Source organism: Phalacrocorax aristotelis, chromosome 1, assembly GCF_949628215.1.
Source record: "Phalacrocorax aristotelis chromosome 1, bGulAri2.1, whole genome shotgun sequence".
In the NCBI taxonomy this organism is placed as follows: Eukaryota; Metazoa; Chordata; class Aves; order Suliformes; family Phalacrocoracidae; genus Phalacrocorax; species Phalacrocorax aristotelis.
The window spans coordinates 151,911,464-151,931,616 of NC_134276.1; the positions used below are offsets into that span (position 1 = coordinate 151,911,464).

Here is a 20,153-nt window from a genome sequence, read left to right on the forward strand (position 1 = left end):
TTTAGCAAAGGAATTCACTGTCCTCTAGGGACCCAGCAAGTGTTCTGGGGCACAGGGTGGGACAGGTTTGCACTCAGTGGGAGAGACAAACTGGGTTCATTGATCCACCTGGTACTGGGCACTGCAAGGGATGCCCACAGGAGCCACGCAACTCACAGCACAGGAAAGTTCCTGTTCTTCCCAGCAATATATGACACCAGGATTGCCTGGTGGTGCAAACGCTGCAGTAATGGGAACACAGGAACAGCGTTGGCAGCATAACAGTGGAGAGTAAAAGCACTGGCTAGTTTTGCACAGAATAGAGGAAAAAGGAGGTGCCTCATCATCAAATTTACTATTGCACATTGACATTTTTATACCATAGAAACTTTCATTATTCAACATCAGTCCTCAGAAATGATGCCCAAGTTGAGCAAGAAGAGATGTGAAGTTGACTGATCTGCAATTACGTTATAATGGATTTTAAAATGGCTGGCAAAGGGGCCACTTATATCATTGTCCCTGCCCATTAAGAGGTCTTCAGCATGGCCTGTGAAGCTGGTCTTGTATTAAGAGTACAGAAGCCAATGTGCCTGCTAGGAGCAATGAGACAGTTGCCAGGGCTGCTTTTACCCAGGAGCGCTGAACAGGACATATGAATTTGATTTGCAGACTCCCTGAGCGGGGTACACCTCTCCCCAGGATTTGGGGAGAAACACACAGAGACCCAACAGGAGCAAGCAGGGCGCTGGGGGGGTGTGCAAGTTGCTCGAGGACCCATACTCTGGAGTGACACATCCCATACGTCTGACTGCTGCAGAGCACTGGCTCCACTCATTCCCAGAGGGGCCATTTCCCTCCCTAAATGGGGACCACACACCTGGGCCCAGGAGCTCCCCGTGTCCTGAGGGGAACTCCAGCTGCAAAAGGTTCAATAGCAAGTGAGGAGGTGACGCTGACTTACTGCCCCAGGTTGACCACAGTGAGAAGCAGTAATACCCACACCTTCTTAGACCAGGCTGCCACCACAGAAATGGAAACGGCCCAGTTTGAGGGACACCTTCAAAGAAAGGGTCAGGTACATTCTGAGTTGAGGTGACTCCTGTTTCCTCCCAAAATGTGAAATAACAAAGATCAGCCCAGCCCAAAACCCAACTTTTTCCTCCCAGTATTAGTGTGTGGGATGCCCAGCTGCCTGGAGGCACAGGGAGCTGTTTCCAAGCTGAGGCTGACCCTTGGCAGCCACCTTCAGTCCCAGTGGTGCATGAGATGAATGAGACCCTGGAGCATCCTGAAACAGAGAGACATCTCACTTCTTTCTTACTGCTGCAAGAGCTTCCCCAGGGTTTGATGCTAGCCAGGGGTCCAGAGGATCCATCTTCCTGACCCCAGCACCCCACCCTCTCCCTACACCTCTCCCTCCCATGCCTTCCTGCACTTCATGCTACTTTCTGCATACATTTTCAAGCTGCTGCATGTGCAAGGACTGGGTTTTGGGGCAGGGAGGTGGCAAATACTGTTTTACCACCAGTGTCAGCATTTGCTCTGGCAACATGCAAACAAGTAGTACTTTTCTAAATAGGGCCATGCCCTGCTCAGTTACTTGTAAGGCATCATCCCACAATCATTGCTTAGTGCTTTTCCTTACATGAACACAAGCCACTAGGCAAGGTAACTTTCCACTGTATCAGGAGACCAGGAAGGCATCCTCCCTTCCCACCTCTGCAACAAAATCTTCAGCTGGTGCATGCAACAACAGCTCTGCAGCTGCTCACACCAGTGAGAGATCTTATCTTAATCATTAAATCAGCTCATTCCCTCCCACTTTGGGAGGGGGATCAGCCTGGGAAGCTGGGCAAGAGGGACTTTTAGACCAGATTCCACTCTTGGGTGAGCAACATTCAGTGACTTGAAGATGAAAGAGAGATTTTGCGGCTGCCTCTCCTCCCCATTTCCCAGGAGGAAGGCAGCACACTGCACCACAGACCTGCCAGGGCTGCCCTCCAGCCACAAACTCTTTCCTTCCCACAATTTGAGAGAAGAGTCCCAGTGGCAGAGCATTCTTTGGGCTCTTCAGGTCAATGAGATGAAGTCCACACTTCAGGCCTACATGGAAGACAGAAACAAGAGTTTTGCAGTGAGACAGCCCCCTCACATGCTCAAATGCATCACCCCAGGTCTTCTGGCAGATAGGGAACTAATGGGACAAATCCCAGGTGCTTTCCTGACTCCAGCCTTAGCTCCAAGCTGAAGGCAATTATATGGAGATAAATGAAAACACACAGAAATTGCATTTCTTGATAAGAAGCTGATGTGTGCAAAGCCGAGGTCTCCTGTGTGTTATTTGCATGATGTGTGTGCACAATCATAAAAAAGCAAATTTACATTTCATCCAGTAGCCTAATTATTCTTAATAAAAGGCAACCGGGACTTACAAAATTAAGTAACAAGTGCAACTGGTTATAACAATGCCACCTGAGTTTATTCAAAGTTTATTATTTCAAAGCTTCCAAATCTAAGTGCCTCATGGCACTTAACCAGAGCAAGCAAAGTCATCATGAAAGATTTTGTCTCTGAACTGAGCTGGCCCAGCACGCAGTCTTGGCTTTGGTCTGAAACATATCCCAAGGAGACAGCGCTTTCTCACATCACTTTTGGCACCAACTGTGCCTTAGAAATGTGGACAATGAGCAAGGGGAAAGTTTGACTTAGTGATGCCTGGGTCTGATTAAGTTTTAGATGCTTCATTGAACTGTGCAGTTTGAGATTAATTCATGGCAATCCCATTTATGTTTTCTAGGGAAAACCCCACCAGTCCTCACCCAGCAGGGAGTGATGCACACACTGATAGGCTTGCCAGACCCCACACTGGGTGGAGGAGGAAGGGGTGTGTTGCTCCCCTGGGTCAGCTCCAGAACATGATCATCACAGCAAAGATCACACAGAGGGAGTGATCTCAAATACATGGAACACAAAGAAAAGGCACCAACTGCAACTTCTCATACCAGAGGTCTGCTTCCCCAGGCTGGGTGGTTGTGGGGTAGGTGTAGCATCAGGCTTCTGGCTCCTTTGCTGAGAAGGCGGCAGCGGCTCTTCCTTCACTCCCTTCAGTTGGCCTCATGTCTGCACCAGCCAAAAATCATTTGTTAATGACTCCTGTCCAATGTGTTTCTTATGCCAATAGGAGGGGTCCCCTGCCTCTCCCAAGCCAAGGCTGGGATAACAGTTCAGTTCCCGGCCAAGCAAACATAAGCAATATAATGCTCATTTGTAGGAAGTACTCACACCATGTTTGCCCTGGGGAGAGTCTGGAATAACTCACTAGAGTCACCAGGAGACTGAGTCTAGATCCAAAACGTTACTGACTTTCACAAGACCACCCCTCCAGCCTTCTCTAACTTTGGGTCCTACCTCCTCTGTGTAGGCTTGAAAGCAAAGCTGCTTGCTTAACCTTCCCATCAGGTTGACAGGCATTAGGAAGCCCACCAGTCTCTCACAACACCTTATCTGAGTGCCAGTGAATTGAGGAGTCCACATCTTTCTCCTCTACATGGACAGCCAACCACTCTAAGACCTCAGCAACAAGTGGGACTCACCCCACAAGGCTGTGGGGATCCTTGCACAATTCCTGCAGCACTCCTGGCTATAGAGGGGCTGACTGAGCTCCTTGCTGCTCCATTCAGCCCAGCCTCTCTCTCTCTCTCCCCCCCACCCCCCCCCTCCTTTTTTTATAGCATTTTATCATATTCCCAGGGCACACTCTGGGCTCAAAGCATTTGGCTACTGCAGAAAGCTCAGGCACAAAATCAGGCACAATTTTCTAAGCCATTGACCTGGACCAAGCTCTCCCGAGCCCCTGCTGCTGACTAGCTTTTTCAACAAGAGACTGTGGTGATTATTGCTATAGCAGCAAGCCTACTAGTGAAGTAGAAAATAAATAGACTTTATCAGGGAGGTAAATGATGGAGAAAACACCATTCCCTTAGGTGAGGAGAGAAATAACATTAGCAACAGCAGAAAGACCAGCATCATATTGAGGCAGGGTGGGAGGGATGGCAATTAGCTCCCATCTCTTGCCCCAGCTGGGCAGATCTTTTTAGGACTAGTTTCATTACCAGGAGCAAGTCACTCTGAAGGTCACCATTCTTCCGCTCAACTTGACCCCCTTTGCAGCCTGCCCTGTACTTATTTCCCTCCCTTACCTACAAGCATCCCTAGGAAAGAAATTTTTACATACATGTGGGAGCAGGCCAGACAGGGAGTTATAAATACATTAGCCAATGCAAGAGGATGTGCAAGAAGGGTTTGAGGACACTTTGCCATTCATTGCTCTCCTAGACACTTTTCTGAGCTGAGTCCCCAGGGTCACCAGTTAGCAAGCTCAGCAGGACCAAGCTATTTCTCTTTCTCGCACAGCCAAGGGGCCACACCACAACTGAGCAGCCTGCCTGGGGAAAAGCTCACTTGCCACAGCAGCCAAGGAAAGGGCTGTGGTGAGTAGCATCTAGATGGAGAGGGTAAGAAAAGCTTTCACTCCCAGCAGAGCCACAGCAAGGGCAACCCAAAAATCAGTCACCAGAGGCAAACACACTAAGCCCTGGCACAATTTGTGTAAACTGACTGGTTACATTAACTTGTTTGGTACCTCAAAAGAGCAGATAACACCAGTGCTCACTGCTGTAGCTCCCACACCAGGGCACATCTCCCCACAGCCCACACACAGCACTCACCACACGGAGCACGAAGGGACACCAGCAGCAAGAGGAGCCCTGCTCCCACCATAGCCCAGAGGAAGCACCCAGTGCTAGATCCCAGGCAACACTCTGCCTTCTAGCTAACGAGTCCCTTTAGTAGATATGGGGGGCAATCAGTTTTGGCAGGTGAGGCTGCAGGGCTGCAACTCAGGTGGGTTTGGAGGCTCTCCAGCCATGTCTCACTGGGTGTCACGGGCTACCCGGGCTCTCCTGTTTGTGCTTGGAGAGTGGCAGGAGCTAACGTCCCCCCTCACCATTGCCACCAGCCCTGAACTGCCTCAGCCCTTGAAGTTTGAAACAAATCTCATTGCTTTTGCAGAGGAGGGTTAGCACAGGCAAAGGCGAGTCCAGCCAAGTAAGTTCCTCACGCTGCGGTCTCTTCTCACCCAAGCCAGACAGGAGGAGCACCTTTATAAGGCATGGTGGTGTGTTTCTTCTCCCTTCCCAGAGGACTCCACGAGAGCTGTCCGAAACCTCCAGCAGCTTCCCGCCTGTGAAGCAATACATGGGGCTTATGGAGAGCCTTAAATAGCTGCCATAAGGATGACAACGATTTGAGCTTTTTTACAGGGAGAGCTGCTATTCACATACTGCAAGAGCAAATTCCATTAAGAAACCCGCACTGTCAGGATCCAGGAGAACTTCAGGGAGTACTAGCCGAGTTCAAAGTGAGCGTGCAATTCCCCTGTGTGCTACAGAGGGTTTTGCACACACCAAGATGGTAAAAACCACCATGGCTTATGTTCAGGGCTTTCGATTCTCTTTCAGGTCCATTTTCAATGGAGGTTTTATCACTGTCACGATCCCCTGAGTGAACCCAAGCCCTGGGAGCACGCAAGAGCATCAGGGAATGTCTGCCAGGAAGAAAGGAATTAGAACAAAATTAGCTTCTTTTTAATTTCTGTTTTTCTCTTTGCACTCCGTAGACTTAAGTTTATTTGACACATTCCCGACCGATGTATAACGCCTAACATGAACAGCTTATGTCAGTATTACATGTCCAGTCATTAAGACCTTGTAAGCACCAGCCCTCATCCTTTCTCATGCTCAGGCTCCAAAAAATGCCTGCTCCAATATTTTTATGTGGCCAGACTCAAGTCCATGTGCTACATAGCTGCTCCTACATTAGCAATCCCTGGGACTCCATGGGCAGTAAAACATAAGTCAGTCAAGCGGTGCAAGAAACTTTGGCCCTTCCACCTCCAGAAGACCTTGTTCATTGGTTGGTCCTAAGGAAGACTGACCCAACAGCCAAGAGAACGAGACCAGACATGGCACTTACTTTTCTTACTTTTTATATAAAATAGACATTTACATACATTTTCTTTTGCAAAGACTTCAAGCATAACTCCTTTATGTGAAAACTAGCCATAAATCCCACAGTGAAAAAAGCAAAGACTTCGCAAATTCCTGTTCCACTAACATACATCCAGCTGCTGCTAAGTGGGAATTTATTTTTAAAAGATTTCTAATCCAAGGGCTATTTTCTTGTTTTTTGGTTTTGTTTTGGTATTGGTTTTGTTTTAAAGATATGCGCAATGGAATAAAAAAAATCACATACAGAAATAAGAACCATATGAACAACAGGCAACGCAAGCAACTCCTGCATGAGAGGAACACGCAGCATGACATCCACTTCAGGCAGAGATTTCTATAGTAATACAGTCGTAGAAGCCGTAACTTTTATAGAGGATACCACTGGGGGTATTTTCCAGAAGAAAAAAATTTCAGCAAGTCAGTACAAACATGGCAATGAACTTTTGCACAAAGTTATCGAGATTACCTGAAGCAACTTTGTCACATTGAAACACTAGTGAATGCCAAGCGCTTTTTTTTTTTTTTTTTTCTCCTGCTGGATTTAAATGTACATGAAAGCAAAATGGTGCATTTTGAAATTGCTGCAAGAGAGTGAAGGTTGGGGGAAAAAAAACCCTCTAAGGGCTAATTTTTTCCAAAGATTGTGCATAATTTCATATATGAAAGATAGAAATTGAACACTTGGTCAACTTAATCATATACAGATTGAGGAGACTTAAGCATACACCAACTGTTTCACCGAGCTGGAGGACAAGTGGTGCAAAAGATCATACAATTATATTCTAAATTGCCTAATTATTAAAATTAGAATGACAATTATCTTCTTTCACCAAATATTGTACACCATATCTGGCCTGGTTTCTGTAACTGTTAAGAAGCTTTCATAGTTTTTAGATAATTTTAGGGGTGTCCAGCCTCCCCTGCAAGTTTGGCTCTTTATTTTGGATTTTTTTTTGACTTCGATTTCTTCCACCCACATGCATGCATGTACACACCCCTGTCCTCGTTGAGATCGCTGGAATGAGGGCCATCTGCGCTGCTGCATTCACTTACTGTTTGGCCAAAACAAGCTGCCTGCACATTTGTAGGAAAATCTGGTCCAAGGAGTCTACGAGAGAGAGAAAATGCCCCCCACTGCATCATTTATCCTGGGGGATGGAAAAGGAATTGAAGCAAAGAATGCTGAACTTTAAATAAGCAATAAAATACAAAAAAATCCATCAGCTGAAAATATTATTCATGCAGAAAGGAAAAAGCAACACAATTATGTTTTTTATTCAGGATTAAAACGCACAGTGAGTACACAAGAGTCCTGCCTAACCAGCTTTACATTAATTCTCCACTTTAATATTGGTAAGGACTAGGGTTTAGCCAATGCAACTTGCAGAGAGAGTGAACTCTCCCCCACCAGGTAGAGCTTCAGCCATTTATTAATTCATAATCTCTGCTAACCATGCTGAGCACTGGAGTTGGCAGAAAACAATTATTTATAACTCATTATTTTAGAAGCTGTGCAATGCTAGAGGAAGAGGACATTTCCTATGATTAATTAAGATAATATCCAGTTTATCACAAGGTTAAGTCGCTCGAATTATCTTCCACAATAGCATTCCATTTTGGTGGAGGTAAGCCATTTCATATCATACTCCATTCTTCTTCTTCGCCTGCAATAAACCTTTCACAAGATTAATGTCCTGAACAAACACAGTGGTTCAGCATGGATGCCAATGAGACAGGGAGTCGGCTCAAAACTTTACAAGGGTTTAACTGCTCTGGTGGCTCATGGCCTGAATCGTTCTCCAAATAATGCTGCCAGTTTGCAGACCATCATCCTGCACAGATGGGGTATAAAGCAGGGTTCATGACTGAGCCCTCCTCTCTCTGTACCTACCATAAACCCAGCTCCAAAATGTGAAGACTCGGCCTTTCAGCATATAAACGTAATCTGGTTCTAGCTGGGATTAAACTCCGTGGATAAATTACCTGCTTGATTCAGGTGAGTGGATGAACATACACCATGCCCTCCAACGAAAACATCTCCCTCACCGGCAGGATGGTCTCATCTTTCTACATTATTCTGCAAGTAAGACAGTGTTGCAAAAATGCTAATCCTTCTCCAGGATCTGGGAGGGGGGCACCCAAAACTCTATTATACTTTTAGATGCACACCAGTTTTAGGAGGTCAAGATGACTTTGATCAAGTTCTAGGGTAAGAACAAGACAGTAATTTCTGACAGGTCTCTCAGGAAAGACAAACTAAGGTTTAAGCCAAAGTTAAAAACACAAAACCAAGTCATCCCCCTCACAAAGCATTGCTATAAAAAATACAACTTCTTTTATATTTGAAAAAATATCTTTCATTGGCCACAATTTAAAGCCACACTGCTGTGGGACTTGTAGAATATATTGTATTTATTTAATATATCTTTATGAGACAAAGTTTATAGCTGATACACATTTTTAAATGAGATGTATCTGCCCCCCCATCCCTCAGCTAGCTGCTGGAGCTCTGTACAGATGCCTCCTCCATGGGGGGCTTTGCATGGCACCACTGCCAGGGGCCGCACCAAGCACCGCGGCTGCCAGCCCCCAAACTTGCCACCACACGGTGGTACCTCAGGCAGCCAGCCAACCTGGGCACACGGGGCTTTGGTGAAGCAGGCTCACCTTGGGGAGAGGCAGAGACCTTTATGGTCCAGGTACCTCTTAATACCCCAGTGATGAACTATCTACAACTTTGCAGTGCACGGTGGGGAACCAACTGCTCTCACAGGCCATTTAAGCTTTGGTTTCCCCATTCCACAGCACACTGCTGGTGCAACCCTATCTCCTCCCTGCCACGCTGGCAGCACCAGGGCTGTGCAAAGCTACTCCATGCATGACATGGAACACCTGCACTGGGGACCTGCAGAAACATCAGGTCAGCAAGTCTGTGGCCATAAAAGTCGTGTGAAAAGACAAGGGTTGCTGACCCAGCCCCAGGACCTCACACCTGCCCTCAGCCCTGAAAAGCAAAGTAGGCTGCTTGGGCTGGGGGGAAAAGGGGAAATTCACCAGCAAGAGACTTGCTTGTTTTGGTCCCAGCTGCTCCCTTGGGAAGCTGTTTCGAAGGGAGAGAGCCCAGAAACACGTGTCATCACCTTCTCCTCCCCCGATGGTCGCTCCCTCCCACCTCTGCCCAGCGTAGGTACTGGCCAGTGGGGACCACCAGTACTCCCAAGTCCAGCCTCATCTCAGTGGGCACACAGCCATGGCTCTAGTAGGTCCACAAGCTCTGGCAGGGCAGACATCTGCACCAGTCTGGACTCCGTCTGAGCTCCAAATGCAGCTGGAGTCATGATGATAATTTGCAGTAATTTGACCACCAGCAGCGGCCAGACACCAATCTTCTGAAATGAAGCCAGCAGAGCCACCAGCACATGGCTGTCCTGTCACACTGAGTGAATTTGGAGCCTGCTGAAGGACCATGGCCAGCACCAACCAAACCCCAGCACCACATGGGTCACTGCCACACAGGCTTTTCCTGACAGATGTGTATCGAGGCATCACATACCTAATCTGAACTGTCTTTAACTAATAATGCCAAACCCTGGGCTGCTCTTCTGCAAGGACTGGCCACAATCAAGCTCAAATATAGCAACTTTTACAGCAGTTTCATGCTGCAAGAGGAACAAACTGATGACCTACCCCGGTGTCCAAACCCAAAGGCCGTGGCACCAAGCATGAACCCACTAACCCTCTCTATTACAAACCCTGGTGGAAGCAGAAGTGCTGTTATGGAGGTGACGGTATGGTCCAATGTGCTCTGCAGCCATTTGCTTTAGAAACGTCATTACGGGGAGTTATTCAAGCATGCCTCAGTGGTACTGCATTTTTCTAACTTCAGATAATACAAGCCACAATGCCCAGCCATGTGGCCAGCTGTGAAGGATACTGCCCAATTCATACAAAACAGAGAAAATATATTAATTATTTGATTATTATAAGTTAAATAAATAAAGCTAAAAAATAAAAGCCTCAATTCTGAAGAGAATTTGTTTCCCACTTCAGTATTTAAAAATATAGATTTATGACTGATCAGCTATAGGTCATTTTCTGTATCTTTTGGGGGAGGGGGTGAGAACACTTTGACAAAATGTTTTGTCAGTGTTATCACTATGATAAATGAGCTTTGTCCCTACACACCCATTAAAAAGCCTCCTTAGTACCTTTCCAGGCTAGGAAATCTTCCCTAATCTCTCTGTGGCTTTACTTTACCTCCTATATTGATCAGATAGGTTGTTTGGTTTTTTTTTACTGGGGACCGGACAGGAGGACAAGTAATCCTAGAGCTTCCCATTGCCTTTGGATGCTTCCGTTTATTTCAGAGTAGTAAATATTTGGCCTGGAGGGAGGGGGCAAAGGGTAAAGCCATATGATAGTTGACAATACTGACAACATGAACCTGAATTACTACAAAATTACTATCATATGAGTAAAACATTCAGGTGAGGTTTTCCCTCAGAGGATCATTTGTCCTACTTGTAGAATCATCCTTCTAGGGTGATATTCAGATACCGTTTTCCCTTTCTTTACAATAATTTTCAAGTCACATTTAAAGCTGTAAAAGTGGCCACCATTTCCTCAGCATTAACCCCTTGAAACCTTTTTATGTGACCATTATGATCATTTTTCCTGGCTCAGAAGGACCTGGCAGCACTTGCAATGAAGCCCATCAGTGGTACTTTATGTGGAAAAGGTGAGCCTGTGTTGAGTAACAGGAGGTATTACTTCACCCCAGCTGCAATGGGTGAGTGCTTTGTCTCCATGGTTTCCCTGGTGATAACCAAGATATTGAAGGTACGTGTCCCACCCACACTCCTGGTGTGTTTAAAATGGGTTCAGCCTAAACATAAATCTTGATTGAAGGAAGGTTTTCGTTCATTCTCCAGCATGTCCCACAGGAGCTAAGTGTCTCCTCTGACTTTGGTCAAATATAAGCATGCATTCAAAGTTTGCCTTCCGTAATTCTGAGTCCTATCAAAGTTCCTTCAGCATCACTTTGAGAAATAGGCTTCCACCATACTCTTCTCCAAGGGGCATAAGTTTCTTTCCACTGGTGACTGAATGCTATGTTTGATCTTTCTCCTGGACTTCCTGAAACCGTTTCTCCAAGCGATCCAGTTTGGCCAGATTCTCCTTCAGCAACTTGCTGTTTGGAACCAGCTGTAAGGCTTTCTCATAGTAGCCACGGGCAGTGACGTAGCTCCCCTATGAAGAAAATGAGTGACAGATCTCATTTGCACTCCCTGACATAGAAAGTTCAGTCGTTAAGAATGGCGAAGACCATAATACAAAGGAAAAAGAGTTTATAAAACTTGATATTGGTAGGTAACAGGAATACTCCTTGTGCTGGAGTATTCCAGCACAAATCATTGCCTTTTTTCTGCAGCACCACTGCTTTTTCTTCTATTACGCAGTCACTCGATCAAAAAGTCTCAAGTTCTCAGGCCAGCTTGCCATGCTAATCATTATGAAAAGGATCACCGAGTGCCACTAGCCTAAATTTGATCAAATGCACCTGGCAAGAAGTAGATTTACGTTTTTCCGTTATGTTGTACCAGAAGAGATAATTTTACTCAGCGATAGGATAGCTTGAGGATATCACACAATGTGACTCCTCAAGACCCAAATCACAATGATATGCTAAAGTATTCAACAAGATAAACAACCACAGGACAGGCTGTCTATTTCCATAATTTCATGACAGTATTCTGCATTAGACATCTTTATTAAATTAATTAGGTAGAGACGAATCTTAAAAGCCAACTCACGGTGACATTTTTCTAAGGCAGGTCAACAACTGAAGCAGGAAACCTTTAGAGATGGGCAAGTTGTTCCTTGCAGCCTGTCCTCTTACAAATATGAGATTTACATCACTGGATATATATTCCCAAGCAACCTGGTTGGGAAATTCCAGTTGGGGTAGACCGACTTTTCTCCTTTTTGGATAAAATACATCAGGGACACTCACTGTTCACAAATGTGCAGCTGTTGGCAGTCTGAAACAAATTTAGCTTTCTGTCCTGAGCAGTAATCTCAGCAGTTAACAGCTTAAGGAAAAGCGAAATTGTCATACCTTGATGTGCTCAATACCTCCCATATTCATCCAGGCCTGTGCTTGGTCTGGGTTGAGCTCCACGGCCCGTTTATAGCTCTAAATAAAAATGAAACATTTTTAGGTTAAGAGTCTGAGTCTTCAAACAAAAGCAGCACTGGAGGGGAAAGAGAAACTAAGTTTCCTCTCCCTCTGAATCCATTTAAAAAATAACTTCAGATTCTTCTCATATACAACGCACAAGCGGAGTTTCAATTTCTTTAGAGCAGAGGTGACACAACACACTGCTTCACCGCTGAGCTCATCTCACACCTTTTCCCTGCCCACAGCACTGCATGAGGAGCCACACCAACCCCTGCAACCCCCTCCCTTCCATCCTGCACCACTAGGGTCTTGTACACATTAGGGTCATTTCCTCAGGCAGGTGCCTGCCACCCACAAGGCATGTGTGGGCTCTGATGCTCCTTATCTGCAAGGCTTTAATTTGGAGATGGCAGCAGACTACGGTACAGCGACCTGCATGGAGGTTTCACAAGGACCTGAGGGCAGTGCTATCCCTCCCCACTGCTTCTGCCACTGTGCATAGGAGAAGAAGCAACAAGGACCTTCTGGACTCTGTCAAACAACACCATTTTTATGGTGTCACAGCAGGAAAGGATTCAAACCAGGATTAGACACCTCCAAGGACATTGCAAGTATTCAAAACTGTCCCAATAACAATTTTCTGTGCTATTATTTAATGCTAACATAATTTCTGAGCTATCAAGCCTGCTGTTCCACAGGATAAGCCAATCTCTCAGCTATTAGGTAATGAGGCGAGATATAACAACACAGTAGGCTCTCACAGGTTTCAGCTGAGCCACCTGGAGTTGGTCATTGCCAGCAAGAGGAGCAGGGGCTGGACGGACCAAGGGTCTGGTCAGTGCAACAAGGCCTAGGCTCCTCCATAGTCCCACCACAACTCCGTGCTTAACCTCTCAGAGCAGGGAGCTGTATTTCCACACAGGAGTGAGGCAAAAAGTTGCAACTAAGTCTGGCAGAGTTAGCTGCCCCATAGCTTTAACTGTATGACTGGTAAACTGCTAAGCTCCCAGTGCCAACAGCCAGGGTGCGTGCAACAGGGAGTATTAGAGGCAATAAGCTCACTACCTTTTAACCTACAAAACTATCCATAGGTCTTAGAGCTGTCATACCTCAAAAGCCTTGTCAAGGAGATTCTGTTCTCTTAGCTGGTTTCCTTTAGTGAAAAAGAGCTCTGATATGACTTTTGGATCCTTTGGTTTTAGCTGAAGAGCTTTTTCTATAGCTTCAAGTGCCTGTGAAAAAAGCAAGAGGGCATTGTGTTACTGTATTCTGCGCCTTTCCACTTCTCATGCTCTCCTCACCACTAGGGTCTCCCAGCCTAAGAGTCATCTTCCTCCTTCCCTTGTTTGCCACACACTGTTAACACCTGTGGAAATGAGTTTTTAGATGCCTGTGGCTGATGGGCAGTGGGGCTGACAGCAGCAGAGCAGTAACTGGTTAAGAAAACCACACTGCTTAGCTTCAGTCCCAGTACCTAGATAAACAGAAGGTTTTCGTGAGAAAATAAATCTACTGGGTGTGTGCTAAGGCATGTGACATGTTTCTAGAGGGGCGGAACATAAAATTCAGCCTGAGCTCTGTGTGTGAGCCCTTGGGACAAGGGTACCCTGTGGCCACAGTACCTTGGTATAGTGCTCCTGCTTGCTGTAGATGGCTGACAGAAGGCGGTAGCACTCCAGACACTCCACATCCTCGTGGAGAATATGGTTTGTCATCTTTTCAGCTTCCTTCGTCCGCCCCATCATTGCTAAAACCTGAGCCTATGGAGCACATTATAAAGGGTTACAATCTTAAAAAGCATAACCTTCCTTAATATATGATGCTGCATGCAGCAGCTGGTGCTCCACTTTCATGGCCCTTCCCTGGCCAAGCTCGCCCCACACTCACCAGCGCCAGTCGGATCTCTTTGTTCGAAGGCTGCAGTGATGCCGCTTCTCTGTAAACCTGCAACGCTTCTTCATACCGCCCCGTGTTGTAATACAAAGCTCCCAGTGGGGACAGGATTTCAGCCTTCCGAGATACCTTCAGTGCCCTGGAATTTGGGAACAAGAGATGCTTCCAGGTGGTATAGGGATCAAAGCAGAAGAGCGGGGTGTGGCTTGCGCTGGGATCAAGCCGTGAAGCTCTGCACTCTGCATGGTACTCTCAACCCACCCCAGGAAGCACAAATTTAAGGTCCCAGGGAGGGATGAGCATGCCCACTGCAGCAATCCCTCTCGCCACCCAAGAAGGGGAGAGGGCCTCCTCTGAAGTACATGTGAGCATGCAGCAGGGGTGGGAATGGCTGATGGTGGTAGAACCTTGGGAGTGGGAGCACAAATCTGAATGCCAAAAAGGAGGCAACCCCCCCTACCCCTCCCAGCCCACCCTGCTGCATACTGGGAGTCAGAGCCTGCGGGCTGACATATTGCTGGGAAGGGCCTGAGTTCCTGATGGTGCCAAGGTTTTGGTGCTGGGCCATGTGGCAGTTATGGCTGTTACTGGTGCAGCACTCACAGCAGAGTGGGAGTTGTGCTAAGCACCTGCTCCTGCCACAGAGAAACCTCCGAATTTATCATTAGAGCATCCCACAGCCAAACGCAGCAGTGTGTCTATCCTGGGGGCTTGGGAATGGTCCAGGGAAGTCAATGCTGCCTGAGTCCATGCTGCCTCTCCAAACACTCCCCCAAAATAGCCAAATAAGCAAAGGCAAATCTGTTTTCAAACAGATGGAGAAGGAAGGGAGAAAAAGCCAAATATGCACTCACAGATTCACATATCAGAGGCTCTTTAGCAGAGGCAAGCCATACAGGGCGAGGAGGGAAACCTCTGTCTCTTATCCCAAATTCTTACCTCTTGTACCATGCTTCAGCCTCTTTGTTCTGCCCCAGGGAGCGGTGAAGCCTGCCCAGGTTCACCATGGCCACATGATGAGCAGGGCTCAGGTGGATGGCCTGCTTGTAGTGGGATACAGCTCGCTCAGGAGCCCCTGGAGAGGAGAACAACCATTAAACTGGTGCCTCAGAAAAATCTTTTTGCAATCCAGCACACAGAAATGCTCTGAGTTTTCTTTCATCTGTTGCTCTATGTGTGGGAGCCATTTTGAGAAAGAAATCCTGCCTCAGCCTTTCGAGATTAACTGTAATGAAAATTGCTGTCCAGACTAAGAATTAGGCTCCAATATTCAGAGATGATCCTGAGAAATAAATTTTCTAGGGGTGGGTTTTTGCAAGTGGAGGGTACAGTCACCAGAAGACGACTCCTGACTGAAAGCACCTGCAGGGGGGATGGACTCCCTGTGCTAAGGACAGAGTCCTCTCCATGGGGGGCTGGGGTGCATGTCCCACCTCCTAGGACAGCATCCTTCCACCCTGGCCCACTGGAGAGGCAGGCAATGGAGACATGGAGAACAAGGCAGCTAGTATTCCCCGCAACCCCACCAGAGCTGCAAATAGTTTCAGCTCTTTCCAGACAGAGACTATTCTCTCCACCTCTGTTGCATTGGCCCTGCTCAGTCTCTGTGCATTGCTCCACAGGACTGGGAGTAGCCGCCAGTGACCAGCTAATTCCCACCTCTGGCCAGTAAATCCCAGACCAGAGGTGTCCAGCTGCCTATTTTGGAGCACGGAGGCACCGTCTTTGTGTTGCACAGGAGCCATTGGGTGGCACCACTTTGCTGTGTGAAAATGTACTGGTGCAAGGTCCCACAATCCATGACATCACCGAGCACCACAACAAAAAACAACACCATGCAAAAAGAAAGGTGCCAGACCACTAGCCTAAAAGCCTGAAGTTCTATTTCTAATAGTGTGTTTTTATTTAGCAGAATAATGGCTTTCCTCAAGAAGGATCTTGCAGTGCTTTCCTCAGGCAGGGCCTGCTGACTACCTAGTAAATAAATTAATGGGACACAGTATAAAGTTCCAACATTTCAGAAACACGAATATCGTATTTTTAACCACAGTGTTCATTTAATTGGTTTGCACACTCTAGACCAGATAATCTCCTGATGAAAACAGATACCCACAGAGCTTTGTCCACCAACAAAGCTTTAGAGTATTGGCATTTTTTGAGCCAAATCACTTCACAATGTATTTAATTCCATTTCTAGCTGGAAAGCAGAACTTGAAAACAGCCGGCACATGTTGGGGCACTGAACATATGCTGCCGTGGGCATTTTATTTTCACAGCTTTTCAGACCCAGTTTGGTTTTCCTGAGACTATCTACGCAACATAAAAGTAATACTGACACTTCTCAGCGTCTCCTGTAAAGGAGAGAGGAGGTATGTCTGTAGGGAGATTAAGAAGCACTTAAGATTCATCCAAGGCCAACAATGTATCTTTCAGGGTAGGACTTTTTCAAAACATCCAGCAGCAGCCTCGATCTTCTCCCACCGCTGAGCAGGCAGATGGTTTTGAAGATCATATCTACAAAACATCCTGGGAAGCAGCTGGGCATGCATCTCATTCCCTAAGTCAGCTAGTGCCTTCCCTGCTCAGCACACCGGGGTAATGTGCATCATTAAGGGAGACACATTGAGTGTCTATGACCACTGCAGAGCTGTCTAAAGTTACTGCTCCCCAGAGGTGACACTTGCTGGAGGCTTGTTGCACAAAATCTTGCAAGTTAATTGGCATGGTGCTTCACCGCATCTCCCTGTGCCTGCCAGAGAAGAGCGCAGCCTGTGATGGGCTCACTACCAGCCACTTCCTTCACGCCTCGTCATGTCTCCAGGAGGGTTATTTACACATCATGCCTGAAGTATCAAAAGTCAGTGGGGATTTTTCCTGTTGTTTGTGTGTAGGGAAGTGTAGGAGTAAACCAGGAAAAGTTAGTTTTGACTTTGGCAGAATACACAAGTGCAAAAAATAAGTTAACTGCACTGCATTTGAACCACAATTTTTGGCAAGAATAGGGCAGTTTATCTGGGTTGGCAAGCAAAGATGAGTACAACATCAGAGTGAAATTACTGAGGAATTTTTCTTATTTGCAAGCTTGGATTTTGCCAGGGCACAAATTCAGAACCTCAACCTCTGTCACTAATGCCATGACGCCTTTTTTGATTACAAGTTTTCATTTTGGCTTTGTATTTATTTCACACTGGTACTCCAGAAAAGCGATGGCTGAGCGTCAGCTCAGAGGCAGGACAGCTAGCTGTAGACTGATGGACACCATCATCCTTTCTTCCCAAGCACCATCGCAGCCAGGCACAGTGTGAATAGGGCAGAATGGGTAGCAACCACACACTTTAAGCCTACAGTATTTCAGCACTGAGCCTCAGCTCTGTTCTGGAGGGACTGGAGTGAGACAGTAGTTTCGTTTCCACTAGTCGTTTGTCAAACTTGGCCTTGCTTATAAAGCTGTCAATAAAAGGCAGCCATTACAGCAGCATTTTATTTTGTTTTTATGTGGATGCCAGGAAATGCCTGAGTCCAGGGAAGTTGGAAGGGAACCAGGAGCCCAGAAAAGAAAGGCTTTGGATGTCATTATAGAGCTCCTGAGAAATCAATTCACCCCACAGTATCTTAGGTTTTGTTTTCACAGATGACTGTGATTTAAAAGCCATGCTTGTTTTTATAGTGGTGGCACTCAACCTTTACAGTCAAAGAGCTGCTTTGTCACCAAGTAGAGCTGCAAGTGCTCCAAAGACCATAATGATCCACTTGTGTGCATGGGATTTGGTTTGATGCAGCCATGCTTTTCTGGAGAAATGGCAGTATTGTCAGGGTGCTGCCCAGCTCAAACTGAAAAGGACAACTGCCTGTGAGAGGATGGTGAGAAACACTGAAGGAAACAGCTGGGCTGAATGCCACTGCTGCACAGTGGCTGCATTGATTACAGATTTCAGTACACTGTGCCATCCCAGCAGCATGGGGATATTTATTTCCAAGTTAAAGTGGAGGCATATCTCTTGCTTTGGAAGCTTTTGACACCCTTTTAGATGTGTACTGCTGAATAAAACTAATCAAAGCAAATAAAGCAGAGAGGTAAAATCCCTTGCTCCTTCTCACTTACCGGTATCAACCAAGAAAACACCATAGTTGTTATGCAGATCGGAGCTCTCTGGACAATTCTCTATGCCGGCCTTATAGACCTCCTCTGCTTCCTTAAGCCGTTCCTTAAAAGAGAAGGAGATTTCTTAGCGGTGGCAGAAAGGGTGTCAGCACCATTTGGCACGTACCTGCATTTTGTGACAACTCCCTCACTGCATAGGGAGCTTGAGGCACCAGCCCACACCGCCTTCTAGGAGGCCAAAATTTTACCCCATGGCATGGATGCGATATAGCTGCCATCTGGTACCCACAGCTTTTCCCCATACATTTGCAATCGGAGCTACCTGTGAAACAAAAATAACAGCTGGAAAAGGTGGCTCCTGTGCAACATCATTGAGCCCCAGCTGGGCACGCACCCAGCCGGGAAACACACAGCAACAGGCGTTGTATTGGTTCTGTTGAGAAATATCTGTCATCTAGGAGCTGATATATTTTAATTTATTTGTTTAATGAGCATCTCGCTGGCTAACTTTTCCCCTCTGGAGCTCTGCTGTTTGTTCCCTAAGCTGCAGGGAAGATATAAAGAAAGAAAGCTTGCTGTGTGTGACAGCTGGGGGAGAGGGAGCTCGTACAGGGGAATGAGGGGAACTGGAGGAGGATGGGGATAATGAGAGAGTAGGGAAAATCTGACAGATTCAGATTAAAACCAGGCATTGTCAATGCATGAGATGTAGTTCACTGGGACTAATGGGACATGCCACCGCACTGATTCCCAGAGGTACTGAGCCCTTACATTTTGTAGAGATTTCAAGGAGGTTTGTTGGTGCTGAGCATTTCTGGAAAATACAGATCTTTTCTTTGGGAACACCCTGCCTATGGAAAGTGTCCCACTGGGTGGGCTCTGTCTAGCCTGAGTTACAGGCAGCCTGGTCCTGAAACAAAAATAAGGTGTCTCGTTTTGATCAAATAGCAACTTAATAAGGTTTCTATTTTCCTCCAGCCAGCTAGTGTGTGCCCACTGCCTGCATGCTCACTAGCACGGGTTATCACAGTCTTCCTCCCCCCCTAACCTCAGAGCTTTGCTGTTGGGTGTGTTTACGGAAGAAGGCCATGAACAGCAGAGACAAGCACAGTGCAGAGGGGTGTCAGGCATGCCTCCAGCATCAAAGATGCTTTTTTCAATTCTTCCACTTCCGTGGAGTGGCACAGCCCTACAGCAACAAACTCCACAGCCTCCTGATGATGCTCCCAAGTGTAATCAGCCATCCAGCTGTCTGCTGAGGAAAGCCTGGAGCCACCAAGGCAGGCCTCCTGCTCAGGAGCTGAATCCACGTTGAAATAAGAGGTCAGTCTATTCCCAGCTAAGGACTCTCCTCGCCACAAGTCCTGCAAATCCCACAGTCCATGGGACTTCCTCTGGATTTAAAGGGGGTACCTGACAGCAGCTTTTGCTCTGTACCTATGTCGTGGGTTAAACCCAGTCAGCAACTAAGTACCACAGAGACGCTCACTCACCCTCCCCCGCCCCCCAGTGGGATGGGGGGAAAGAATCGGCAAAAAAAGTAAAACCTGTGGGTTGAGATAAAGAGGGTTTAACAGGACAACAGAGGAAGAGAAAAAAAAAATTATGATAAAAGAATATACAAAACAAGTGATGCTCAATGCAACTGCTCACCACCCACTGACTGACGCCCAGCCTGTTGCCAAGCTGCAATCACCTGGGGACCTCTGGTCAGCTTCCCCAGCTTTATATACTGAGCACGACATCATATGGTATGGACTATCCCTTTGGCCAGTTTGGATCAGCTGTCCTGGCTGTGCTCCCTTCCAGCTTCTTGTGCACCTGGCAGAGCACGGGAAGCTGAAATGTCCTTGACTAGGATAAACACTACTTAGCAACAACTGAAATGTCACTGTGTTATCAACATAATTCTTATACTCAATCCAAA

At 46.7% G+C, this 20,153-nt stretch overlaps 1 protein-coding gene across 2 annotated transcripts in view; it reads right to left on the reverse strand.

Moving 5' to 3' along the window:
* Positions 1 to 6,015: 6,015 nt before the first annotated feature.
* TMTC1 (transmembrane O-mannosyltransferase targeting cadherins 1) overlaps positions 6,016 to 20,153 on the reverse strand; it is a 147,723-nt gene continuing 133,585 nt past the window's right edge. For both annotated transcript variants that reach the window (XM_075116359.1, XM_075116349.1), the window contains exons 14-20: positions 18,227 to 18,329; positions 15,064 to 15,199; positions 14,119 to 14,263; positions 13,854 to 13,991; positions 13,341 to 13,463; positions 12,169 to 12,246; positions 6,016 to 11,300 (exon numbers count right to left, since the gene is read on the reverse strand). In XM_075116359.1, coding sequence (XP_074972460.1) covers positions 11,160 to 11,300; positions 12,169 to 12,246; positions 13,341 to 13,463; positions 13,854 to 13,991; positions 14,119 to 14,263; positions 15,064 to 15,199; positions 18,227 to 18,329 — 864 coding nt within the window. In that variant the 3' untranslated portion in view covers positions 6,016 to 11,159. The remainder of the gene's footprint in view (positions 11,301 to 12,168; positions 12,247 to 13,340; positions 13,464 to 13,853; positions 13,992 to 14,118; positions 14,264 to 15,063; positions 15,200 to 18,226; positions 18,330 to 20,153) is intronic.